At 40.4% G+C, this 27,879-nt stretch overlaps 1 protein-coding gene across 4 annotated transcripts; it reads left to right on the top strand.

Annotated features, from left to right (window-relative positions):
- The first annotated feature begins 4 nt into the window (after positions 1-4).
- On the top strand, positions 5-27,859 carry Wtap (WT1 associated protein). 4 transcript variants are annotated; one of them, XM_057756353.1, is made up of 8 exons: positions 5-134; positions 5,749-5,786; positions 7,953-8,008; positions 10,739-10,797; positions 11,834-11,961; positions 18,356-18,534; positions 24,893-25,047; positions 26,635-27,859. In XM_057756353.1, the coding sequence occupies exons 2-8, from the start codon at positions 5,757-5,759 to the stop codon at positions 27,216-27,218; spliced, it is 1,191 nt and encodes a 396-aa protein (XP_057612336.1). In that variant the 5' UTR covers positions 5-134; positions 5,749-5,756; the 3' UTR covers positions 27,219-27,859. The 4 variants fall into 4 exon arrangements, 3 of the variants coding, with proteins under 3 accessions (XP_057612336.1, XP_057612328.1, XP_057612344.1); XM_057756345.1 differs by lacking the exon at positions 5-134 and adding an exon at positions 221-365; XM_057756361.1 differs by lacking the exon at positions 5-134 and adding an exon at positions 2,246-2,378.
- Positions 27,860-27,879: the final 20 nt, after the last annotated feature.

The following is a 27,879-nucleotide window of genomic DNA, read 5'->3' as shown; positions in this document are numbered from 1 at the left end:
GAGGCCGGTCTCGGTGCAGCGGCTGGCGGCGGCGGCTCTTCCGCGCCCCGAGGCCCCGAGCGGGCCGGCCGGCCTCCCCTCGCCGCTCCTCCCCGGCGCGGTGACCGAGGCAGTGCCCGAGAGGCGCGTCTCGGGTGAGTGGGCCACGGGCGGGGTGGCGGCGGGGCGCTCGGGGCGGGGCGCGCTCGGGCGGGGCGGGGCCGGCGGCGGGGCCTGGTTTCCTCCCTCAGCGCCATTTTGTGGCTGCGAGACCCGCAAATAAAGGCTAGCGCCGGGGCTGCGGCGGGAGGAGCGCGGGGGGGCCGGCGGCGGCGCGGCCTCGGCCTGTGTGACTGGCGACGCCCGCGCAGCCTCGGGCTGGAAAGGTAGGTGCGGCCGGCAGCGGCAATGGCCGCGAGGGCCTGCGGGACCGGGGATCGAGGCGCGGCCGCCGCAGACCCGGGAAGACGCAGCCCGGGCCGGAAGGGCTGTCGGGCCTGGGACCGCGCAGGCTTCCCGTTAGCCGGAGCGGCGCGCTGCCCGCGGGGACGCTCCGCCGCGTCAGGGCCATTTTCCTTCCGTCCCTGGCGGCGGCCGGGGACAAGGCGAGCGGGCGTTCCCGCGGCCGGGGAGGCGGGGAGGCCGGAGGCCGCCCTCTCGGGGCTGACTGGCCATGCCGGCCCTTTCCCCGCCTCTGTCGCCCCCTCCCACCTCCCAGGACTGGTTCCCGGCGACCCGGCGACCCAGCGACACCGACGAGTTCTGCCAAGCACAAACGAAGGGTTCGGTTTCAAGCCGAATTTCACGTCACGCAGTAGCTTGTCACTGCAGCCACGTTCTCCCGTGGACTTCCATTTTTAAATAAGTGCATGCATTTTGAGGAGAATAATTGATTTTTTTGACAGCTTCGAGAAATTTTTCGTCAACTTTCAGTCTTGTTTTGGATCTCTGTGACGCTGGTTTGACCGTATTTAAAACTGTTTTCCATAAGCGTGAAAGCACAGTAGGAAAAGGCCTAAGCTTTTGTGTGTGTGTGTTTTCTCCCAGGGGGTCGGGGGGGGGACGGCTAGGAACGGAATCCTAGGCCTTGTGCATGCTAGGCCAACAATCTGCCATTGAGCTATTGCTCCAGCCCACAGTTCTTGGTTTGATGAGGAGGAAGTTAAGCTAAATTGACCCCAAAGGACTAAGTAAAGATCAGCGAGTATGTTACAGCTTCAGGGAGCATGCTGTAGTCATAAGTTTGATTTGCTAGTAAGTTTTATTTATGCCTCTTTCCTCTTTCCATTTAGTTTTATTGTTTCAAAAGTGGAAGATCTGTTACTGCAAATTCTGTTTTTTGTTGTCCCCCCCCTTTATATTGAGTTTTAGGACTGGAGAGTTGGCTCAGCAGTTAAGGACACTTTCCACTCTTCTACATGATGCCTCGGGGCTATCCTTAACTCCTATTTCTGGGATTCTGACTTCCTCTTGTGATCTCTGTGGGCGGCACCAGGCCTGCACGTGGTTTGCATACTTACATACAAAACATCCATAAACATAAATTTTTAAAAAATGGCAGATTTAAAAAAAAACCTGAGCATCAGGTTTTCTCATAGGTAAACAGACTTGTGAAACGACTGAGGACAATTTCGAGGTGGCTAGGTTTCACTGATCCAGTAACAACTGACAGGAGTCCGGGAAAGACTCCAGGTCACTGGATGGCTTCTGATGGGACTGAAGTTGACTTCTAAAGATGTTTCCAAGAGTGCTTTAGTTCTTCACTCCATAGCAAAGGAGCAATTTTTGCTTTAGTGGACCCTTTAGCAAAGCAGGATATGTAAGATTATGTTTTTAATTACCTCCTTTTTTCTACCTTTGAATACTTTATATTCTTGTAGTTAACTAAACTTGGAAGAAAAATTTCAGTATTCCCATAATTGTATAAGCTATTGGATATAATGTGATACTCTTCCATCAGACTAGAGTTTATGTTATCAGTGTTCTTTATGTGCCTTAAAGATGAAACTGGTGGGGGGCTGGAGAGATGACTCAGAGGTTAAGAGCACTGACTGCTCTTCCAGAGGTCCTGAGTTCAATTCCCAGCAACCACATGGTGGCTCCCAACCATCTGTACTGAAATCTGGTGCCCTCCTCTGGCGTGCGGGAATGCATCGAGGCAGAATGTTGTATATATAATAAATAAATCTTTAAAAAAAAAAAAGATGAAACTGGTGGAGTTTATTTTCCTAATGTTTGTTACTTTTTTTTTCTGTTGTGTTTAAACAGTCGTTGTTTGTATAGTCTTTTTATGCCACCAGTGACAGAGGTCTGCAGCACTCAGTGCACCAACACTGGTTGGTTTTCTCTTTTGCTGACAGAGAAACTGAAGCCCCGAGTTAAGTGACTTACTTGTTCAAGTAAGCCTATGTAACTGACTGAAATGGTGGTCTGCCTTGTAACTTGTCCCTTTGTAGTGCATGCTGAGGCTCCAGCACTGTCAGGTAGTCGGTTTCTTATATCCATTGTGATTTATTGAGAGGCATATACATGTCTTGCATAAAGTTGTATTGGCTTGTGTTCGCCTTTCTCCAGAGACTAAGTTGCCCAACTTGGGATCATAGTGTTAGGATCTGGAATGCTAGGCACCGATCAACTAAAACTGAATTCCACAACCTAAGCTCGGCATCGATGACATTCTAAATAAGTATATATAGGCTTACTTATTCTATTTTATGTGTGTGGGTGTTTTGCCTACATGTATGTCTCTGTTCCATGTCTGTGCGGTGCCCTTGGAAGAAGAGGGTGTCAGGTCTCCTGGAACTGGAGTTACAATAGTTATGAGCTACAGTATGAGTGCTGGAAATGAAACCCCAGTTCTATGAAAGAGCAGCTAGTATTCTTAACTTCTGAGCCATCTCTCCAGCTGCTTTCCCCCTTACATAATTTTAAAACCATTTCTAACCCTGTCGTAAGGTTGGCAAGTTGGTCGCGTTGAATTTTTCTGTTTTGTCTTTGTTTTTTAACATGGTGTGTCATTTTGTAGCCCTAGCTGGCTTGCAACTTCCTTGCTGTGTAGAACTTGAAACTCTGCAACCTGTGCCTCCTGAGTGTGTGCTGTATGAGCTGTATGTGCTGCACCACACTCGGCATGCTTCCTTGTTGTGTTTTTGTTTCTGGTTTTTGAGACAGGGTCTCACTGTGTAGCCCTGACTGGTCTGGAACTCAGTAAGTCCCAGTTTCTCAAAATATAAAAGTGTGTATTATTTCTCATTTGCAATTCCAGGGGCTCAAACCCCAGACTCTGCATGCGCTTATCATGCAGTCCACAACTATATATCACTTCCCTAACCCTTGACTTTTGAATAGAGAAGACTTAAGCTATAATTTATAATGTGGTCATTTAGAGTGTTTTCCTAAAATTTTAATTTCTTTGTACAACAGACCTAATTTGAGAACCAAGGTTTAGTGCTGGTATGATTAGAATATCTAGTTCATTTGGGAATGTATGTAAAATTGATATTGGGAAATCTTTACTTTGGTAAATTTTGATAAATCTCAAGTAGTCATTAAGAAATTAAATATCGCTGGGCAGGCGGATTTCTGTGAGTTCAAGGCCAGCCCGGTCTACAGAGCGAGTTCCAGGACTGGCTCCATAGCTACCAAGAAACCCTGTCTCAAAAAACCAAAAAGAAAAGAAAAAAAATTAGATATCTTTTAAAAAATCCATACAACAAATTCTTCAGTCAAAATTTTAATAGTTCAGAATTTTGAGACAGATCTCTATGTACCTTCGACTGTCTAGAACTCTCAATGAAGCCTGGTCTCAAACTACAGAGATCTACCTGCCTGTTCCTGCAGAGTGCTGGGATTTAATGCCTGTACCACCACACCTAACTTACAGTGTTGAATTTCTGTTAAGTATAGATGAGTAAAATAAAATGAAAAAAAAAGTGGTTAAAGATGTAAGGGAATTTTGATGAATAGTCTGTGAGAACTAGGACCTAGGAATAACTATGTTTCCTGGTTAAATTTGAATATCAGAAAACAGAAAAAAAAAAAAAAAAACAGCTGGGGAGGGCGTAGCACACACCTTTAATGCCAGCATTCTGTGAGTTCAAGGCCAGCCTGATCTACAAGAGCTAGTTCCAGGACAGGCTCCAAAGCTACAGAGAAACCCTATCTGGAAAAACAAAAAAAAAAGAAAAAGAAAAGAAAGAAAAACAAAAAGAAAACAGATGTGTTATAAGAACCCCCCCCAAGATCTATTGATTTATTTTATATATATGAGTGCTCTATTGACTTAATACCAGAAGAAGGCATCAGATCCCACAGCCACCATGCAGTTGCTGGGAATTGAACTCAGGACTTGTGGAAGAGCAGCCAGTACTCTTAACCACTGAGCTATTTCTCCCTCCCCAAAGAACTTTTTTAAAGATTTATTTTTAATTGTGGATGTGTATGCCGGTGTTCATGTTTGCCTGTGGAGGCCAGAAGTATCAAATCCCTTGGCACTGGAGTCGTAAGCCACTTTACGTGGATGCTGGGAACTGCATTCACGTCCTCTTAAGAGCATTTTAGAACCGGGATCCCAGCACTTGGGAGGCAGAGGCAGGCGGATCTCTGGGAGTTCGAGGCCAGCCTGGTCTACAAGAGCTAGTTCCGGGACAGGCACCAAAGCTACAGAGAAACCCTGTCTCAAAAAAACCAAAAAAAAGAAAAAAGAGCATTTTACTGCTAACCCTTCCCTCCAACCCAAGAACTGAAGTTTTAATTGTGTATAAATTATTACTTCAAATCAATTTAGATTTGGGGAAAAAAATACTGGACCCCAGACTTAAGTTGAATAGTATTTAGTGCTCATAAAATCTTCAAAAGAAAGTTTTATATTTATTAGATTAGCTTTTTTCTGTTCTATCTATTTGTCCCCAACTTGTATTGAAATGCATTATTTAAGGTACATTTGTTACATGTTTCTGTCTTTCTGTAGTATGTGAATTTGTGGTTTAGTAAGTAATGACTGCCAGGTGGTAGTGGATGTAGACTTTTAATCCCAGCACTTGGGAGGCAGAGGCAGGTGGATCTCTGTGAGTTCAAGGCCAGCCTGATCTACATAGTGAGTTCCAGGAGCTACATAGTGAAACCCTGTCTCGAAAATCAAGGGAGGGGGGCTGGCTGCTGATAGAAGCGTGTAGTGGTTATGTTAAATTACCTATCTTTTGCAACAGTTAGATGAACTTTGTATAAATATATCTAAAGAAGCTAATTTTGAAATATAGATTGCTTTGGCATGCAATCATGTGGTGTAAGCATATTTCCATTAAGATATGTATACTCTGTAGTTACTGTTATCAGAGTGGTGATTAAATGGTGCATTCTGCTTCATGGTGAAAACATGATGCTATAGAAGTCTAGTCAGGAGACTGGCTGGTGCTGGTCCTCTGAGGTCGGGACTTATAGGGAACTTTTAAAAATTACATAACCATGATAATGAAAGATGTTAACAAAGAGGAAATTTGTTGAAAGCTACAGAGGAACTCATGTCTTTGTACTTTTTTTGTAAATTAAAGCTATCCCGGGCTAACGTCAGTGACAGCACTTACCAGACAGAGTGTGCAGGAAGCTATCCTGGACTGAGTTCCTTCCACTGCAGTGATAACTGTTTCACATTAAGAGTTGCTTGAACATTTGTGTGAAAGAAGCAGTTTTAACTTTGAGAGGAATAACTTTGAATTGAAAGAAAATCAACTGAGAATCTTTTCCCCAACACCCTTCCCCCTGCTTTTTTAGGGTGCAAGATGACCAACGAAGAGCCTCTTCCTAAAAAGGTATGTTGTTTGAGCAGCTTCAGACACTTTGCTTGTTAAAGCCTAAAGGACTACTCTTTGTTCTTATTTTTCACTTCCTTTCCCTTGTACTTTGCATCAGGGGTACAGAGTGTTGGATGTGTATCTGCGTGTGCCCTATTTAGCATGAAGGATCACGGCTTTTAGAAGGCGATACTGTGGTTCTCAATTCTTAGCCTGAATTAAATGACTATTATACACATGTCATGTACAATTTCTAATCTTTCTTTTACAGATGATTTTTTTTTAAATTTTCCCTCCTAATTTATTAAAACCCAGGACTGTAACTTAAATCCATCCTCTTGTGGATTTTTCAGGGCTACAGCCAGTTAGTTCTTATAGTGTTTTCTTCTTTCCTTTCCTAACTTTTGATTTCCCAGTTCTATATTCCTACACTGAATTTTAGCTTATTACATTTATAGCATAGATACACTACATATACTCTGAGGTTTTGTTAAAAAGAATAATATAGTTTATAGAAGACTTGATTTTGTAACTCAATTGGAAAAGCTTAGTGTTTGTTCATTAAATATTTAAACGACTGATTTATTTATTTTTTTAAGATTTATTTATTTAATATGTACACTGTGTTCTGCCTGCATATATGCCAGAACACCAGAAGAAGGCATCAGATCTCATTCTATATGGTTGTGAGCCACCATGTGGATGCTGGGAATTGAACTCAGGTCCTCTGGAAGAGCAATCAATGCTCTTAACCTCTGAACCAACTCTCCAGCCCCCACGACTGATTTATTGTGTTGGGGATGTACACATTGCCTCAGGTGTTATGGAGGCCGGAAGCGTTAGGTTCCTGAACTGGAGTTACAGGTGGTTATTAGCCATCTTACATGGGTGCTGGGAATCGAACTCAGGTCTCTTGGAAGAGTAGTACATGGTCTTAACCACTGACCATTTCCCCAGCCCCGAATTTTCTTTTTTTTTATGACAGAAATTAATAAAACCTTGGCATTTTTTAAAATATATATATATATATATATAAGGGAAAACATTTCTAAATGTATGAAACAATTTCAGTTATGTTTTACTTTTAAACTTTATTGGAAAGTTATAAATGGATAAATTTTAAAAATATTCAGGGATGTTCTATGAGCCTCGTTAAAAAAAAAACTAGGGAACTGGTATACTGGGGTTTACCATGTGCAGCTTTGTGTGGGAACCATCAATCAAGGTCAGCATCTGAACGGTCACCACAGGCTCTCCTTTATGGGCACTTTGACCCTCTCCCTCCATCCCCAACCCTTGTTATTATAATCTGTTCCACTTCTTTAACTAACCTGAGTGCTGTGTAAAAGAAATCATGCGTGTGTGTCCTTTTGAGATTATTTTTTCATTCAGCATAACTTCCTTCAAATTTGTTTCCTATATCAGTAGTCTTATTTTCACTTAATGCTGAAGAATGTTGTATGATATGGCTGAATCGTAGTTTTATACATACTTAGCCTGTTAAGGGACACTTGGATGACTCCAGCTTTGGGCCATCACAAGTAAAGCTGCTTATGAATATATGCTCAAGAATACAACTACTGGGGGCTGGAGAGATAGATAGTTCCATGGATAAGAGCACTGGCTGCTCTTCCAGAGAACCCACATGGCAGCTACAACTGTTTGTAACTTCAGTTCCAGGGAATCTAACACCTTCACATCACTGCATATAAAATAAATTTAAATAGATTAAACAAAAAGAATGCAACTGGGTCATATGGCATGTGCATTCTAATCTTGTTTTGACTTTCATTTTTAGTAGGGATTTTTTGGGGGGAGTTGTTTTTGGTTTGGTTTTTGTTTTTTCTTTGTTTCAGTTTTTTGTGTATCTGTATGTTGTGGGGGCACCCTGCAGTGTGAAAGGGGTATTAGATCCTCTGAAGCTGGACTTAAAGGGATTTGTCACTCCCTACTGATGTGGGTGCTGGGAACTGAACTGGTGTCCTCTGGAAGCACTCCAGGCACCCTGAACCACTAAGCTGTCTCTCTAGTCCTCACTTTTAGTTGTAAAGGAACAGTCAGGCTAGTTTTCAGAGTTGTGAAGTACTGAGGTATTTAAATAATCCAGTTCCGGAGATGTTTCCTAGCTCAGCACAGAGCGCCTCTCTGGAAGAGTACTCAATCCATTTTTAATTTTCTTTATAGGTCCGTCTGAGTGAAACAGATTTCAAAGTTATGGCACGGGATGAGTTAATTCTGAGGTAAAATGTTCATTCGTCAAAAGTTCAAAAAAAATCTATAGACAACATACTGTGACTACTGTAAACTTTATGCCATCTGTACTCTGGGTTTGCTTGTTTTGCAGATTTTTATTGTTGCTGATTGTTTGAAACAGGGTTTTCCTGTAGAAGTCAGGATCCTCCTGCCTTAGCTCATCAAGGGCTAGGAATAATAAAGATGTGTACTTTGTTGCTGATTTTTTTTTTTTTTGAAGATTTTTAAAACTGATTGTATTGAGCTATACAGTTTTCTCTGTTCCCCCTCCCTTCCTCTCCCAACCCTCTCATGGTCCCCATGCTCCCAATTTGCTCAGGAGATCTTGTGAAGACAGGTTCTTTGTGTAACCCTGGCTCTACTGGAACTAGCTTTATAGACCAGGTTGGCCTGGAACTCACAGAAATCCACCTACCTCCCTCTGCCTCCCAGGTGGTGGGATTAAAGGCGAGCGCTGCCATCACCCAGCTCAGTTTTACGTTTTTAAGTCACTTTGTATGTTTTTTGGACATGTTTCCTATGGTTCTCCAGTAGATAAACAAGAACTATAACATTAGCTTGGGTGATTTCTAGACTGACACAGAAACCAAATTTTCTTTTAGAGCTAAAATACTAAGATTTGTTACATGGGAAGCATTTTTATTTAATACATGACTTGCTAGAGGGTATGTTCAGTTTAGTAAATCAGACACAGGGAAGGCAAGATGGCTCAGTATATAAAGATCCTTCCTGTAGAAACCTGGCTTTAACCTGAGTTCAATCCCTAGAACCCACATAAAGGTAGACAGATTAAAAACAAAACTATCCTCTGGGCTCTTCCACACGTGTATATTATGGCAGATGCGAGTCACACACAATCTACTTTGAATTATGTGACTCTGGCCGACCTTGTCCTTCCCTCTCCCCATTCCCTCCTTGCTATTAGACTACATCCCTAAAGCTAGCCACCAAGGTCTTTTTTCTTATTGGGGTACTTTCCTATGCCAGACTCATTTCTGAGGATAAGTACCAAAGTTTAGCACTCAAAAGCCCAATCAAACTAATCCACTGTATTGTAGCCCATTCTGGCACAGACCTCCCCTTTTCCTCTTAAAAAAAAAAAATTAAACCTAATTCTCTTCTAGAGGACCTGGGTTCAGTTCCCAGCACCCACATGGCAGTTCACAACTGTTTGTAATTCCAGTCCCAGGGGATCTGACACCCATGGCAAAACACTAATGCACATAAAATAAAAGTAGGTTTTTTAAAATCTTAAAGAAAATTATGCTTGCAGGGTCATTTGCTGCTGTTTTCTGCCTGAGTCAGAAAGTTAAGGCAGTCACTTTAGCTTTTCTCCCCCTACCTCCCCTTATTAAGGCTCTCTGTGAACACAGGTGTTTGGGTGTTTTGTGACTAATCCAGGGTTCTGAACAAGGAAGTCCCTGCTGTTTGGGTATCTTCAATATCAACAGTCAAGGCAGAGGCAGGTGGATCATTTTCAAGGCCAGTGTAGTCCACAAAGATATATATAGTGATACTCTGTCTCCAAACAAACAAAAAAACATTGATTTGCCAATAGAGGGAAGTTTGAAGGTTCTGAACACAAGTAATTAAATATCATTTTAAAGCAATGGAAATGGTAATTAACGTTTTGGTCATTCCACACTGCATGCATGGACATATTAAATTATCGCACTGTACCCCATAAGTGTGGACATGATAATTTATGATTGGGAAAAATACTATTTTGAGATAATGTACTTTCAAAAAGAATAGTTCCATATAGTTAAGAACATTTTTCTCTTTCAGGGGAGAGCATAACGAAACTAGAATAGTGTTTTTATTATGCTTTGTAATCTTAATAATTGGTAATATCTAAACACATGTGGTGTGATCTCACTCAGAATCTGAGAAGAGCATGAGGCTTGGCATGCCACAGTAGAGAACACTTTTATCTTTGTATCCCCATCCCCAGCACGCACACACACTACTGGGAATTGAACCAAGGGCCTCATGCTCAGCAAATGCTTTACTGATCAACCATGATCAGGCTCCTTTTTGGTTGTGTTTGTTTGGAGACAAGGTCTCTGTGTAGCTCTGACTGTCATGAAACTCGCACTGTAGACCAGGCTGACCTGGAACTCAGCCTGTCTCTGCCTCCTAGGTACTAGTATTAAATGTGTGTGCTACCACTGTGCCCTGTTTCTTTTTGTTTCAATATGAGATAGTCGTGATAAATTGCTACACTGGCTTGGAGCATCCCTTCCTAGTAACTAGGATTGTAGGCTGGTTGTCACCATGCCCAACTTAGATGTGGTCTTTTACCTTAGTATACTTTCTTTTACCTGTCTTAATGTAAATTGAGAAGAAATAATGAGGCTAATGAGTATATTTCTGATTAAGCTATGTTTGTGGTTTATCTCAAAGTTAAAAGTGATCCAACACAGTTCTTAGTCTTATTGTGGGTATTTTTGTCTTTTTGTTTTGTTTTCCAAGACAAGATTTTTATATGTAACAGTCCTGGCTGGCTGTCCTGGTACTTGCTCTGTAGACCAGGCTTTCTTGGAACTCACAGAGATCGTCCTGTCTCTGCCTCCCAAGTGCTGTGATTAAAGGTGTGCACAGCCCGGCATGTATTTTGGGTTTTGTTTTTCTGGGGGGGGGGGGAGTTTTTTTTTATTTTTATTAAATAAAGGTAATTTCGATATAAGCACTAATAGGAATTTGTTTTTTACTAGATGGAAACAATATGAAGCATATGTTCAAGCTTTGGAGGGAAAGTACACAGATCTCAATTGTAAGTTTGGTTTCCTAAATGAAGATTGTGTAGTTGTCTTTTGAAAACTTGTTACAGTGTAAATTAGCTTTGTCAAAGTAGATGCCGTTTTTTTGTTCAAGCATTTTATTACAAGAACTGTGTCCAGGCCCTGTAGGGAGTTGGAAAATGTAGTGAATGATGCTTTAAAGGTGATTTCTTCTGACAGACTCCCAGGCACCAAGGAAGACAGATACTTATTTTAGTAAACAATGGCATGCCTGATTTTAGCAAAATTAAGTACAATTAGGATAACTTAGACCTGCTTGGATCTTTGGTATGTACCTAACTACCTTCTACACGGGAATTTTAACTACATAAACTGTTAGCATAGAAGAGACATGCATGGAAACAACTAGTAATAGATTTTTGAGAACCTAAATGACAAATTTTGTGACTATATTACTCATATAGATGTGACTTATAAAAGTTGATGGTGGCCGGGCGGTGGTGGCGCACGCCTTTAATCCCAGCACTTGGGAGGCAGAGGCAGGCGGATCTCTGTGAGTTCGAGACCAGCCTGGTCTACAAGAGCTAGTTCCAGGACAGGCTCCAAAAACCACAGAGAAACCCTGTCTCGAAAAACCCAAAAAAAAAAAAAAAAGTTGATGGTGCTATTTGTTCATGTAGTTAGTGGTTTTTGTTTTGTGTTGCCAAAACTGCTCTGGAACTTAAGATCTCCCTGCCACCACCTCCAGAGTGTTGTAGTAAAGACAGGTTACTGCCAGGCCAGGTGAGTTAATGTCATTGTTAGAGAGTAGATTAGAATGTATTATTGGGGTTTTTGTAATTATTAAATGAACTGTGAGTGTAGATAGTGTGGCTTCCTGATTTAAGTACAGAAACAGCTCAGTATAATAGTATGCTTTAGCTATTGCTTCCTGGGGGAGGTCTCATGATCAGGAAAAAGTACCATGTTTCAAAAACTGTGATTTTGATTACTCTTGAGAGAGCTTTCTTTTGGTTAGTTCAGTTTGATTTTGAAATGAGATTTATGATGTTTTGGATTTTTTCTCAGCAAATGATGTGACTGGCTTAAGGGAATCTGAAGAAAAACTAAAGCAGCAACAGCAGGAGTCTGCACGCAGAGAAAACATTCTTGTCATGCGATTAGCAACCAAGGAACAGGAGATGCAAGAGTGTACTGTAAGTATTTCAATGTTGCAATCTCTAGTTGAGGAATCCACATCACTACAAGTAATTTTTAAACACTGGTAATGGCAAATATAAGTGCACACTTTGTGAAGGGTGGAATGGAGAGTGCATGGAATGAAGGTTCCTATGTCACTAAAGGGTCTTGAGTGCTTGCTTTCATCTTGATTCCTAATTTTTACATAGTTTGGGATTTTGGTTTTTTGTTATTGCCAGACATAGACAATTTGCACTCTACCAACGGAATCTCTGGCGATTGTTTACATGGTGGTATTTTGGATCATCATGCCTAGTCAAAGACTGTGTGGGTAGTGGTACTCCATCAAAATTTTGATTTTGAATTTTGTTTTAGGCCGGGCAGTGGTGGCGCACGCCTTTAATCCCAGTACTCGGGAGGCAGAGGCAGGCGGATCTCTGTGAGCTCAAGACCAGCCTGGTCTACAAGAGCTAGTTCCAGGACAGGGTCCAAAACCACAGAGAACGCCTTTAATCCCAGTACTTGGGAGGCAGAGGCAGGCGGATCTCTGTGAGTTCGAGACCAGCCTGGTCTACAGAGCTAGTTCCAGGACAGGCTCCAAAGCCACAGAGAAACCCTGTCTTGAAAAACAAAAAAAAAAAAAAAAAAAAAAAAAAAAAAAACCACAGAGAAACCCTGTCTCGAAAAACCAAAAAAAAAAAAAAATGAATTTTGTTTTAGGTTTTTGTGTTGTGTTTGTTTATTTTACCTTAGTTTACCTTAACCTTTTCTGGTAATATTTTTAATATTTTTTTTTTATGTATATGCAAGTTTGGCTTACATTTAATGTCTGTGCACTACATGTATGCCTGGTGCCTGTGGAGGCCAGAAGTAGGCATCAAATCCCCCCGACAGTGGAGTTACTAACTGCTGTGAGCCACCACATGAGTGTTAGAAACTGAACCTAGATCCTTTACAAGAACAATCATGCTGTCTCTCCAACCCTGGTCATTATATTTTTATGCCTTTCCCCTGAATAGTACAGCAGTGTTCTTGTAGTTAGGATTCAGAACTGAAGCTTTGCAGGCAGCACTGAATAAAAAAAGCAGGGGAAAAGGAATGACAATGTTCCAGTCCCACCAAGCAGCAGAACTTGGCAGCTTCAGCCACGATTCTGGCTTTAGAGCTAAGGACAGAAAGCTGCTGAGGCCAGGCATGTGTTGGGATGTCCCTGAATGGAGGCCCAGGAAGGTCACTATGGGAAGCTGTGAAGATGAAACCTGAACTGCATGGAGACCCCAAGATAATAGAGATCCAGAGTTGTAGGATGCCTGAATTGCATGGAGACCCCAAGATGTTGGAGATCCAGAGTTGTAGGATGTTCGCTGAAAAAAGCTGCTAACAGGAAGTGGAACCAGTCCAAGAGAAAGAAGTGTGCCGCAGTCAACAAATTGAAAGGGGTTGGAGATCTGAAGAGCACTTTGACAACAGACATAGAAATGCAAAGTTTGAAGTTTGCCCAGCTGGTTTTCAGTCTGGTTTTGGTCCAGTATTTCCTCACTACGCTCCCTTCCCTACATTTTAACAGAATAATTCAGATTCTGTGATGTGGGATTTCCCTCTGTATGCTATGATTACCACTGATTAATAAAGGAACTGCTTTGGGCCTATAGCAGAGCTATTGGGGAACACAAGTAGGCAGGAAAAAAAAAAAAAAAAAAAAAGCAGGGGAAAGACACATAAAGTTGGGAGTTTTGGGTAAGGCTGAAAAGTAGTTAAAGGCTTGGGGACTTAGGTTTTATCCTAGGTATAAGTAATGGCAAGAAGTTTTTTCTTAATTTTAAATTTTTTCAATTTTTTGTTTTCTGTGACAGGGTCTCTCTCACTTTGTAGCGCTGGCTAGTCTAGAACTTCCTGTGTAGTCCAGACTGGCTTGAACTCTTAGTGGTCCACCTGCCTCTGCCTCAGTGCTGGGATTAAAGGAGTGTACCACCTTGCCCAACTACCTGTGCAGAATTTTTCAGCAAGATACTCATGGGGTTGTGAACCGATATTTTGGGTAGATGACTGGCTTGAGAATGGAAGGTAGATTTCTTCCTTTCTCTTGTCACGCTTGTTTGTGTTCTTGAAATATGTGAATCAGCCCTAAAATCTCTAGTAACTGAGAATGGCTGAATTTCTCATCTTCCTGTCTCTACTTTCTGAGTGCTGAGATTATGGGAGCTCACCAAGTACACCTGTTTATGCGACTGTATGTGCATGATAGGCACACTTTGTACTGAGTGACAGCCCAGCAGCCTCTAGCTGAGATTAAAATAAGAAAACTAGCTGGGCAGGGAAGCAGGGTCTTTAAATCATATAATAAACTCACCGGTAGGATGTGATAAGATAGTCTCAAGTCACAATCAGTAGGATTTGATCAATTAGATATTGTTGGGGAAGGATTTAAGAATGAATCATAGGTGAATCTCAAGTTTATATTATGTAACAGAGTGACGGAAAGAGATTGAATTTAGGAAGAGCAGATTATACTGTTAGTAAAGCAGAAGCTGTAATCCTGCTCTTCTGCCCACCCCACCACCAGCCTCTAGGTATTGATCAGAGTGATCAGAGGCAGGGCAGAGTTATTCAGCTGTTAAGAACACTCATTGCTCTTGAAGAGGACCCAGGTTCAATTCCCAGCAACCAGATGGTGCCTTATGAACTGTAACTCTGGTCCCAAAGGATCCAAAGCCCTTTCTGACCTCTCTAGGCACCAGAATCTTATGTGGTGTTCATACAGACATTTAGGCAAAATACCCATAACACATAATAAAATGAATAAATCTTTGGTTTGGTTTTATATGTTGAGATAGGTTCTGTCTATATAGGGCTGTTTTGGAACTCACTGTATAGACCAGGTTGACCTCAAACACAGATCCACCTGCCTCTGCCTCCTGAGTGCTGGGATCAAAGTTGTGCACCGCCACACCCAACCAAACGAGTAAATCTTTAAAAGGGGAGGAGGTTAGTTTTAGTTTAAATAGGAATTATGAATTGTTGAATTTAGCAGTCAGGAAAATAATAGGCTACTTTAGTAATACCTGTTACTATTGAGGGTTGGTATTGAAGGAACATTGTAGTAATTTAAATAGGTGATAATTTCAATTAAAAATATGGAGGCTAAGATTATATCTGTTGAAGTTCAGTCCCCTAGAACCGTGTAAAGTATTGCACATGGGAGGTGTTTTGTAATCCCAGCCTTAAGGAGGTATAGCAGTGGAGTGAGGCAGATCGCTGGGCTTCCTAGACATAATCAGCAAGTGTCAAGCCAGTGAGATACTTGGCCTCCAAAAACAAAGTGGATGTTTTGTGGACGTAAAGTAGCAGAGGTTTATACCCAGGCTAACACTTGAGTGTTCTCTGGCCTACACAGAAACACATGATTCCATCTGTAGCAAAATTTAAGTATGAAAGTCAGACAACATGTATGATCCATTTTTTCCTTTTACCCTGTGGATCTTGGGGATTGAATTTAGGTCAGCAGACTAAGGTAGCAAGTGCTTTCACCCTCTGAGCCACTTTACTGGTCCTTAATTTTCTTTTTTTTTATTAATGTTTGTTTAGTATGGTTATGAGTGCACTCATTCCATGACAAACCTGAGAATAAGAGGACAACTTGTGGGAGTTGGTTCTCTATGTCATGCGGATCCTGGGAATTAAATTCAGGTTAAACTGTCTTTCACTTTCCTTGTGTTCTCTTCCCTAGCAAAGGGAATTTATTCTAGTCATATTTGCCTCCTTCTCATGACCAAAGTGTTGACTGTTGGGATTTAGTCTGAGTCAATGTTGTGAAGATTGTTTCAGTTAATGGTGAGAACACATGATGCACACTATGTGATGTATTTTATTCTCCTATTAAATTACTTTAGTAGATGGCATTATCTTTTTTTTTTTTTTTTTGGTTTTTCGAGGCAGGGTTTCTCTGTAGCTTTGGTTCCTGTCCCGGAACTAGCTCTTGTAGACCAGGCTGGCCTCGAACTCACAGAGATCCGAGTGCTGGGATTAAAGGCGTGCGCCACCACCGCCTGGCTAGATGGCATTATCTTGAATTAAAGGGTATACTTTTTGTTTAAAATGAATTACTTTAAATTTTTTTTCCATAAGAACTGGGCAAGATGACCCATTGGTTAAATTGCTTACTTGCTGAAGTTCTCTTCTAGCACCCACACCTATCTCTGTAACTCTAGCTCCAGATCTGATGGCCTGAGAGCACTCAGGCGTCTGCTCGTATTAACATACAGAAATAAATAAGGGCTGGAGAGATGGCTCAGAGGTTAAGAGCACTGACTGCTCTTCCAGAGGCCCTGAGTTCAATTCCCAGAAACCACATGGTTACTCACCACCACCTGTAATGAGATCTGGCGCCCTCTTCTGACCTGCAGGCATATATGCCGACAGAACACTGTTTACATAATAAATAAATATAAAGAAAAATCTCTTTAAGATAGAGCAGATTTGATGGGCTTTAATCCCTGCTCTATAAAGTACACGTTTCTCAATTCCAGACCAGCAGATCTACATAGTTAAACTTTGTCTCAAAAGAAAAATGTAGTATCTCCATAAATTAAACATTCCTTTCTGTTTGTGTGCAGGGACCTCATAATTAAAGTCAGTATATCTGTGCCTTCTGTTAAATTTATGGTCTGGAATTTAAACTTTCATCCTAATTAAACCTTAGGGTACAGTAGGGCAGATGGACAAAGATGCTTGCTACCAAGCCCAGTGACCTGAGTTCAACCCTAGCCCCATATGGTGAGAGGAAGGGGACTGCAGCTTTCCTCTGACCACACCACTTGCCACAAACAAAATAATAAATGTAGTGTTTTAGAAATTAAAAAACAAGCCGGGTGGTGGTGGCACACACTTTTAATCCCAGCACTCTGGAGGCAGAGGCAGGTCTGTGAGATCAAGGCCAGCCTGGTCTATAAGAGCTAGTTCCAGGGCAGGCTCCAAAGCTACAAAGAAACCCTCTCTTGAGAGAAAAAAAATTAAAAAAACAAACATTAGGGCAGCAAAATACTCTGGATTCAGATGTACTTTGGATACAAAAGAAATGAGATGATTTTAATTCATGTTTTGGATAATGTGCTTTTAGAGCTATAGTAAGTGGCAGAATTGAAGTTGAAATTGTGTAAGAGGGTTCTAGTACCACGCAAAAAGTTGTCCACTAGGAGTCAAGAAGCATGAATGCTAGGATTCTGCTCACATCCAGCTTGCTAAATCTAGTTTAGTTCTAACTTTGTACAACATTGTTGCTCTATGATTCATACATGGAAGAGAAAATAGCAATGTATTTCTGCTAAAGATGCTATAGAATTTTGCTTCTATAAAGCCATGTCACTACTCTGTTTTTAAATTTAAAAGTTTATATTGTAATATATTCTAATCTTGTATCTATCAGGGAGTCTTATGTAGAATGGTTGGCTTAGGCAGAGCTTGTTCAGACAAGTAAGCTAAGACCTCACCAGTTCTTCCTTGGTAGAACTTTAAAATTTGCTTCTTTCCAGCAGTCCTCAGTGTCCTTAAAATAAAAACATTGTTGCTTGTTTTTGTTTATTTTGAGACCAGGTCACACACTATATTGCCCTGGCTGGCCCAGAATTCACTGTATAGATCAAACTATCTGCCTCCCATATACAGGGATTAAAGGCACATACCACCGTGCTCAGCTTGTTTTGTTTGTCTGGTTGATTTGGGTTTAAGACACTATTTTTACTAATGCATGTGTCTGTGTGGGTTTCTGCCAGTGGTATTAAGTCTCCCCTGGGCTGGAGTCAATAGGCACTTTTGGGCTGCCCAGTGTGGGTGCTAACAGCTAGAACTCTCGTCTTTTGCCTCTGTAAGAGCAATTCATGCTTTTAACTGCTAAACATGATACACCCTTGTTTTAATACTATTTTGGTTGCAAAGTAAGACATAACCTCATCTTAATTGCCTTAAACAAATACTTGGTTTTTAATGTGTGTGTGTGTGTGTGTGTGTGTGTGTGTCCCCTTTTTTTTCTTTTGTGGTTCTAGGGACCAAACCTAGGGCCTTGTGCATATAAGGCAAATGATCCACTACTAGGCTACTTAAAATCCACTGCATTACTTCCTAAGTGCAAAATTATAGGCATGTGCCACCATGCTCAGTTTTAATTGGTACTTTTTTAGGATTTGTTGTTATTCTCTGAAATGGTGTATATTTGTACTGGAGATTGAACTCAAGGGCCTTGGTCCACATGTTCTTGACTTAGAGAACTATACCCTTAACCTTAGGGAGACTTTTGATATCAAAGGGGTTACACACCTGACAAGCAGGCTGATCCACTGTCAAGTTAATAAAAGGGAATTTCTCTGTTTTAAAGATTTCTTCTGGTTTGGTAGTAATTGTTTCTTTTGCTTTGCACAGACTCAAATCCAGTACCTCAAGCAAGTCCAGCAGCCCAGTGTTGCCCAACTGAGATCAACAATGGTAGACCCAGCCATCAACTTGTTTTTCCTAAAAATGAAAGGTGAACTGGAACAGACTAAAGACAAACTGGAACAAGCCCAAAATGAACTGAGTGCCTGGAAGTTTACGCCTGATAGGTAAACAAATCATACTCCCCAGTCAAGACTTCCCTGACAGTCCCACCTCGAGAAAGCTGTGGTGGGACAGCCAAGTACTCGTTTCCACACCAAGACTCAGACTTTTTGAGCCAAAAAAAAGCCACATTCTTATACTGCCCAGCTTGTAATGGTTAATGTAAAACTTACCAGATGAACCTTGTGTTTCAGCTTTTCTCTTCCCCTTCCCCTTGCTTCAGAGGCCTGATGCCGTCGGACTATTCCGAAGAAGAGGCCACCTCCGAAAAATTCCCCTTCTAGAACATGTAGACACTTGAGAAATGTTTCTGTTTGAAGAAAATAGAGGGGAAAACAGAAGTCTTAAGTCTGTGGCACACTGTGTCTTCAGACAGTTTGGAGGATTGAAAACCTAGAGGTTTTAAATCATGAATTGAACATGTAAAATTCCAGTAAAATGTAAAAATGGAATATGCATCGCTCTTAACCTTGAGCATAGTGACTTATAGACACTGTACATCAGTTTTGCCAATAAGACTGTGGACTTCATGATTGTTGAACTACTGGGTCAAAACTCAATGAGGTGATTTTGCTTTTAAAGGGTTTACATTCTAAGAACCAACTTCTAATAGCCGTGAGACAATCAAGCCATAGCTACCAGTATAAGTAGAGCATATATTTATCCATTAGCTCTCAGCTCTATATTACATAATGGAGCCTTAAATATGTGGTTTTTATCAATGGTTTGTTCTTTGAATGGTTGTGGAACTGTAGATAACCTTACTTTAACTGAGGACTGTACAAACGTGAAGGTGTGGTCTCACTCTTCAGGTTTAAAACTGTTGGAAGCATTATAAGCATTCGTTTTATAATTAGATTGTATAAGGTATTGGCTGTGATGAGACTCAACGTTATTCAGTAAACCCTCATCTCATTCAGCAGGCACATGTTAAACAGCATTGTCGTTGGTGTTAAATGGGGGAATGTGTTCCTTCATTGTATTTGGGCCTTTTGTATTGAATTCTTGATATTAAATTAAATGTGCCTTGAAATAGTTGGGTTTTTTTTTTTTTTAATTCAAGGAATACTCTGATAATTTTGTTGTACTCTTTATATTTTACTTTGGGGGGTTATGGAGAGCAGTCAAGACTTTGGAAAAATTATCCCGTGCTCTTCAAATTCAAAGTGAAGGAAAAGGCTGTCTCATTTAAAAGACTTTATTCCAGGTGGTATAAAAGAAAAGAGACTTGGCATTTGGCCCCAGGATATTGCAATAGACCATAATGTGGGACAGTCTCACAAGGTACCTGCCAGAAGATTGGGGAAATAATGTGTTGGAACTCTGGGCTGGCACAAGTGAGACTTTCTGTGAATTGAAAAAAGGTATAGTGATCATTCTAGCAAGTTCATTTGCTCATTTAGATAAATGAGGCATTATATTCTTCATGCTTCCATCCAATCCTGGAGGTGAATTTTTTTCGTCTATAAGTCACCAGTTTGAATTTTCGCTTGGTGATAATGGAGTCTGAGATGAGTAGAAGATAAAAGTTCCAGCTTGTCCCAACGTTTAAGTGCAGTTTTAACAAGGGTGACTTAAGTTCTCTCTTAATCGTTCAAATCAATTGTAAGTATCCTGTATGTTTGCTTTAGGGAACTGATTGTGGGGCAGGGGTGGGTTGGAGGAGTGGTTTGTATGACTTTTCAGGAACAAGTCTTTTTCTAAAATTGTCACTGGGGGTTTGGAGGGTAAGTAACCAACTGTTTAAAAGTAGTCTATTGTGACCAAATTGGATCTTTTGTATTTATTTTATGCATTTCCAGATCATAATAGAAAAAAGCCTAAGTATATTTTTAGTAGGTTAAGTAGTAATTTGTAAAATGTATTACTAACATGTATTCAAATTTAGCCAGTCTTTCTTTGCTACTTGGATACAGTAACAGGCCTGTGGGCCTGCTTTCTTGTTATTGTAACTTCTGTCTTAATAAGACAATACATGCTCTTGTATACAATTGAAATATTAGAGGAAGGGGAGATGGAAAGTCACTCGTGAACTGACGTCAACCTGCCCCATTCTGCTCTGCAGGACCAGTAACCGCTATTAAATATCTTGGGTATCATCAAGATAATTTGTGCATATGCAATGATTTTATGTATATTGGTTTTAAAGAAATGTAATCATGCCGTACATATATGCTTCAAAGCGTTATTTTTTTTTTTATCCATTTTTATCTCTTGGGTATTTTTTTTAGTATATCTAGATTACACCTTTTTAATGGCTACGTATTATTTTTATTAGTTAATCTTAAACAACCCATAAATGGGGTTTATTACATAAAATTAAATCCTAAACCAGACTATATCAAGTATTAAAAATACATTATTAATTTGAAAAATAGTAGCGATTAAATCAGTAATCTATGTGAAATGATTCAGGTGATTGGGTTTGCGTTTTCTTGTATGTGTATATGGTATTTCCCCTCTTTGTTTCAGGTCCAATTGAGGGATAAAGATATTTTATCTGGGTGTGGTGGCTTATGCCTTTAATCCCAGCAATGGTGATGTTGGTGTAGGAGAATGGGAAATTCAGGGAATATACTCATATCCTGTCTTGAAAAGTAAACAAAAGAGCTAATGAGAGATGGACTATAATTCTCTCTGTAATATTGTCCACTTTAAACTATTTCATTTGACAAGACATCAGAGTGTTTAGGAATATACTGGTAATCTTCAGTTTGCACTTAAGTCATTTAGGCAATTGTATATGCATCTCCACAAAATAATCTGGCTTCCTTCCCTTGGTAATTAAAGCAATATATGAATGCCCCTTCTTTTTTGTAAATCTCTTAAGTATTTCCTATCAGTTTGTGGCTATCTGGTTTTAGAAATCACCTGAACACTTGGGTGACAAAAGGAAGGCAGATTTCTAGGAGTTCAATGCCAGCCAGGGCTTCATATTAAGACTCTGTTTTTTGTTTGTTTGTTTGTGTGTTTTTAAAGAGGAGCTAGGGAGATGGCCCAGTGGTTAAGAGCACTGGCTGCTCTTGCAGAGGACTCGGGTTCAGTTTCCAGCCCCTACATAGCACTTAGAGCTATCTAAAACTCCAGTCCAGAGGATCTAACACACTTCCTTCACAAACCAGGAATGCATGTGATGCACAGACTTTCGTGCAGGCAAAACACCCATATATATATATATATGAGAAGATGACGATTTGTTTTTTAAGATTTATTTTTGCATCTATATTAGTGATATGTCTCCATGTCTGTCTATGCACGACGTTTATGTGGCCCAAGTAGGGTATCAGATCCCTTGAAATTGGAGTTCAAGAAGGTTGGGCTACCGTGTTATGATGGTAGTTAAATATGGGTCCTATGGAAAGGCACCCAATGCTCTTAACTGCTGAGCTAACTTCTCAGTTATTGAATGAAAAGAATTTTAAAAATTAAAGGAATATTTTCTTGAAGTTTAGTCCCCCCCACCCCCTCTGTCTCAACTTATTTTCTGGTGCTGAGGCTGAACCCAGGGCCTTGACCGTGCTAGATAAGCACTTTATAATTGAGGTGTGTCCTCAGCCTTTTCTTTGGTGGAGAGTACTAAAAATTTAACCCCAGGCCTCAATGTTAAAGTCAGAGTACACTCCCAGCCCCACACCATTTTACGTGTGGAGTATATGTGCGCGCGCGCGTGCATGTGTGTGTGTGTTTAAGATTTGTTTATTATGTACACAGTGCTCTGTCTGCATGTATCCCCTGCAGGCCAGAAGAGGGCACCAGATCTCATTACAGATGGCTGTGAGCCACCATGTGGTTGCTGGGAATTGAACTCAGGACCTCTGGAAGAGCAGTCAATGCTCTTAACCTCTGAGCCATCTCTCCAACCCTTGGAGTGTGTTTTGTGAGGAACACAACCACCAATTTTATTCAGCATAGTTATTAACATAAAATTGAAGCAGTTGGGGTTTTTTTTGTTTTGTTTTTTTGTTTGTTTGGGTTTTTTTTGGTTTTTCGAGATAGGGTTTCTCTGTGGCTTCAGAGCCTGTCCTGGAACTAGCTCTGTAGACCAGGCTGGTCTCGAACTCACAGAGATCTGCCTGCCTCTGCCTCCCGAGTGCTGGGATTAAAAGGCGTGCGCCACCATCGCCCCGCTAATTGAAGCAGTTTTAAGGTGTTTTAGATAAGAGTAAGTTTAGAGGTGATTCCTAAGACAGGGTCTCTCTAGCCATGGTGGCCTAGAACTAGCTTCAACTTATACTAGAACTTCATCAGCCTCCTAAGCGTTCATCAGCAGAGTAGTTAAGCTCTTAGGCATTTTTAAATAAAGTATTTTAATAATTATAAAATTCTTGATATTTTCTATGGGATCAAGTGACCAGTTAATGTGTTTTACAGTTGTTTATTCTCCCTTAATCTTTATTAATTCACAGGAAAGTAGAACTTTCTGATTGAAAAAATCTGATGCATATGATTTGCAAGAAACAGTTAGCTAGGCCTAGTGGCATGTGTCTTTAATCCAGCACTTGGGAGACAGAAGTGTACAGATTCTGTGATTTTGAGGACAGTTAGTTCTAGGTTAGCCAAGGATACATAATGAGATCCTATTTTCTCTCCCTCTTTTTTTGTTTAGGTTTTTGAGCCTGGGTTTCTCTCTGTAACCCTGGCTGTCCTGGAACTCACTCTGTAGACCAGGATGGCCATAAATTTACAGATTCTCTTGCCTCTGCTTGGGATTAAAAGCAAACACCACCATGCCCGGCTAGACCCTATCTCAAAAAAGAGAAAAGAAACAAAGTTGTTATATGGGCAGTCAAGTAGAAGGAAGGAGGAGATCCACTGTCTTACAGTGGTGTCTGCGTCCTATTTCCTCATTAATTTCTAAGTACTTGTTCAGTAGAAACTGATCTGAAGAGGCTGATAGGAAATGGAGGGTGCCTGGAGCTACAGGAGCAGTGAAGGGAATGTGTTGAACAAATGAAACTCTGTGTGCTGGTTTTTAATGTTCCACAAATATCTTAAAGGAAATTCTAATTACAATTTTTGTTGTTGAAACTGTACTATAACAAAAGCTATACTTTAAGGAAACCTGCAACATCCCAGTAAGAGTTCTCCACAAAGTACTCCTGTTGTTAGTGCTCTGGTGTCTGCTAGAATCAGATGGACCCTGTGTATGGCAAATGTAAATCTCACTAGAAATAGGAAGAACGGTACAGTACAGAAGTGTTCTTATCACCGGGCAGTGGTGGTGCACCCCTTTAATCCCAGCACTTGGGAGGCAGAGGCAGGCAGATCTCGGTGAGTTTGAGGCCAGCCTGGTCTACAAAGTGAGTTCCAGGACAGATAGGACTGTTACACGGAGAAACCCTGTCTCGAAAAACAACAACAAAAAGGTGTTCTTATCCAATGAGAAAAATATAAAATTGTTCGTATGCACTTCTCAAAGTCAGTATCACAATTGCGAATTGAAGCCAAATCCCTTTGAAATTACCGTTGCTGTTGTTATTAAGGCTAAAAGCAGTGAGGTTTTACTGAGGTGTTACTTACAGTTTTATTACTAGTTGGTATTCAACTATATGAGTTGAATAACTGTACTATTATTTAAAAATTAAAGTGTTCAAAAGTACAGTGATCCTAATCTGACAGATAAATAAGGTTTAGAAAATAATCTAGGTCTTTGTGATTTGGGAATATACAGTCTTAATCACATACCAGTGTTAAAATGCTCATCAGGCATAGTGTATTTTATTATTATGAGGATTACACACCTATAATCCTAGTACTTAGGAGGAGGATTGCAATTTCAAGGTCATCCTCTTCTACATAGCCAAAAAAAGAAAAAAAAAAAAATTTATGTCCCAGTTAAGTTAAATAAGCAACTAATGGATTTCTATTTGGCAAGTTTTTTTAAAAGCTATATTCTTGTATAGAAGAGACTTGTACCAGACAACTACCTATTAAAAGGAATCCTTTATGTGTGTTTATTAATAAGAATATATTCTCATTCTTTTACAGGTATTTTATAGGTAGTAAAGGGGCATTCATTTATAACTGATTCTACACATATTTTTTTTAAAGAACCTTTGTTTGATAAAGTTTAGTACCTTAGTGTTACATTAACAGTATATCCAAGATATACGTTAAATGGCCTGCTTATGCTTCAAATGATAATTTAGCATGAAAATGTAGCACTTTTTGTTTAAGGTTTATTTTTGCTGCTATATTGATAAATACCGAAGTACAGAAGATGGACATGTTCCAGAAAAGAAGATGGTAATCACAGGGTGCATCTGCTGTGACATAGCTGTGTTCATCTGCTGTCATGATTGTGAGCAAAGGCTATAGAGAGCTTTGTCTGCATTTTGTGATGATCGGCTCTTTCCTTTGCAGCCAAACAGGCAAAAAGTTAATGGCGAAGTGTCGAATGCTTATCCAGGAGAACCAAGAGCTTGGAAGGCAGCTGTCCCAGGGCCGTATTGCACAGCTTGAAGCAGAGTTGGCTTTACAGAAGAAATATAGTGAGGAGCTTAAAAGCAGTCAGGATGGTAAGGGGGTTTGTTGTTTAAAGTTTGCTTAACTTTGCACTGGCCTTAAAGGCTGCCAGGCTTGTGGTAGATGAGTTTCTGTGCATGTTCTGGCTACATAAGATTGTGCATGCGGCCGGGCGGTGGTGGTGCACGCCTTTAATCCCGGCACTTGGGAGGCAGAGGCAGGTGGATCTCTGTGAGTTCGAGACCAGCCTGGTCTACAAGAGCTAGTTCCAGGACAGGCTCCAAAACCACAGAGAAACCCTGTCTCGAAAAACCAAAAAAAAAAAAAAAAAAAAAAAAAAAGATTGTGCATGCAACACCTACCATTGACTTGTAAAACTAAATGATTTAATTTAGAGTGTTCCCCAAGGTATTAATAACATATTGGGAAATTTTTGTAAGTTTTTGTTTGTAGAATAAAGGTGTTTTGTTTAAGGTGTAAAAATTATATTCAGTGCTTAAGTATCATTAATCATTTCTCTTAAGTATGAATCTTGGAAACACTTGGCAATTTTGTGATTAAAAGTAACATAATTATTCCTTAATGTCCTCTTCAATAAAAAGGAGATTCAATATTTAGATCTGCTGAGACAAACCAATGTAATTGTTACCATACTTTTATTGTTGTTTTTTGTTTGTTTGTTTTTGTCTTAGTGTAGCTGCATTTTTTTCTTGTTTTGTGAAATGGATTAATAGTAAGAAATGGAGACACACTGTGAGCATGTAAACTGAGAAGCAGTGTATTTGATGATTAGTTGCAAAGAAAGTTGGTAGATGTTAAGTGGGAATGTTATGTAGCAACTGAGAGGCTGTTTTTCTCCAAGCCTTTTTAGAAAGTTAATAGACTTGCATATTGTAGCAATATCTAGGTATTTCTTATGTGATTGTATTCTTGTGTGTGAAACAGACCTCTTTGTGGGGGCAACAATAGGGGGCTATCAACACTGTCCAGGGGGCTGGACCTGCTGTAGATTTAATATAAGACTCTGGCTGAGGTCGAAGAGAAGGGACTCTCAGGTCAACATAGATAAGATTTTACCGGCTATTGTCTCAATTGTATGAGGCAGGAAGGTTGGAATCAATTTTAACTTGGTTACTTTAAAAATATATTTAAAGCATCCAGTTACCCTTCAAACTCATTCTTGTATGATGATTAAAATTCCAGGTAAATTATTTAAGTATGCTGTTTCAGTTTTAAAACAGTATTCTCTTGGTAAGCATTTGTTGACTTAGCTTTGTTGCTGGCCACTAATATTTAGGGGGTTGGAGAATTAGCTCTGTGGGCATAGTGCTTGTTATGCAAAAATGAGGACCTAATTTTGGATCCCAGCACCCAAATGAAATAGGTATGGAGCTAATGGTCTGTTAACTCCGGTGCTTAGGGTATGGAAGGTGAATTTTGAGGTTTGATGGTCAGCTCATCTGGCCAAAATGGCAAGTTCTAGGTTCAGTGAGAGATAAAAAGCTATAGAAGAAAGACACCTTACGTTGACCTCTGGCCTCTCATACACACATGCACGGGTGAGTGCATGTGTACACACATAACAGAAATGTTTAAAATACGTTAACGTATTAAAGTAGGTTTGACTCTTCTTTGCACAGAACTGAATGACTTCATCATTCAACTTGACGAAGAAGTAGAGGGGATGCAGAGCACCATTCTAGTTCTTCAGCAACAGCTAAAGGAGACGCGACAGCAGTTGGCGCAGTATCAGCAACAGCAGTCTCAAGCTTCAGCTCCAAGTACCAGCAGGACTACATCTTCTGAACCTGTAGATCAGGCAGAGGCCACAAGCAAAGACTGCAGTCGTCTGGCAAATGGACCAAGTAATGGCAGTTCCTCCCGCCAGCGGACGTCTGGGTCTGGATTTCACAGGGAGGGGAACACAACTGAGGATGACTTTCCTTCTTCTTCAGGGAATGGTAATAAGGCCGCCAACAGCTCAGAGGAGAGAACTGGCAGAGGAGGTAGTAGTTACATAAACCCACTCAGTGCGGGCTATGAAAGTGTAGACTCTCCCACGGGCAGTGAAAACTCTCTCACACATCACTCAAATGATACAGACTCCAGTCATGACCCTCAAGAGGAGAAAGCAGTGAGTGGGAAAGGTAACCGAACTGTGGGTTCCCGCCACATTCAGAATGGCTTGGACTCAAGTGTAAATGTACAGGGTTCAGTTTTGTAATATTTTTCCAGCAGATTTTTATACAGTGTCATTAAATTTGGGGAGAGGATGCTGTCAAAATTTAATGCATACTTTTGTCACAATTTGCCTTTTTGTGGGTGTGTTTTTGTTTGGTTCCTTTTTTTCTTCCTTTTTTTTATTGCTTCAATACCTCTGCCACTTTGAAAATCGTAACAGTTAATTACTTTGAACGTTGCTAAAAGAACATTTGTGTAGGGTCAAGTTATTTTTATATGAGTTAATGTGAAGTTGTAAATGGGAATCTATAACAATGATGTCTGTATAAATCTGTCTATCTAGAAGCTGTGCTGTGTAAGGGCATTCTTCTCATGCTGTTATATACTTATGCACCATTCAGACTTGTTAGAGTAGATGTGGGTTAGGACTGCCAAGTTTGCCCAGTACAGTAGTTTTTATCACTGAGAAGTTGGACTTGGAGTCCTATAGTAGTTTCAGTGTTAGATAGTTTTTCCACCATACATCTGTGCATTCATCTTTAGGTGACCGAATGTTTAAAAAATCTGTGTGCATAGTTACTAAGTTTTTATGAGCTGTTGTGTCCTGTTAATGCATATTGCCCTGTGACTCCAGTATATCTCACCTGTACTGACCAAACCTAAATAAAAAAAATTTTATTATGATTCCTCTGTTCGTTTTTCCC

The sequence above is a fragment of the Chionomys nivalis genome, chromosome 2 (assembly GCF_950005125.1).
Source record: "Chionomys nivalis chromosome 2, mChiNiv1.1, whole genome shotgun sequence".
NCBI classification, from domain to species: domain Eukaryota; kingdom Metazoa; phylum Chordata; class Mammalia; order Rodentia; family Cricetidae; genus Chionomys; species Chionomys nivalis.
This window is presented reverse-complemented; position numbering and strand designations above follow the sequence as displayed.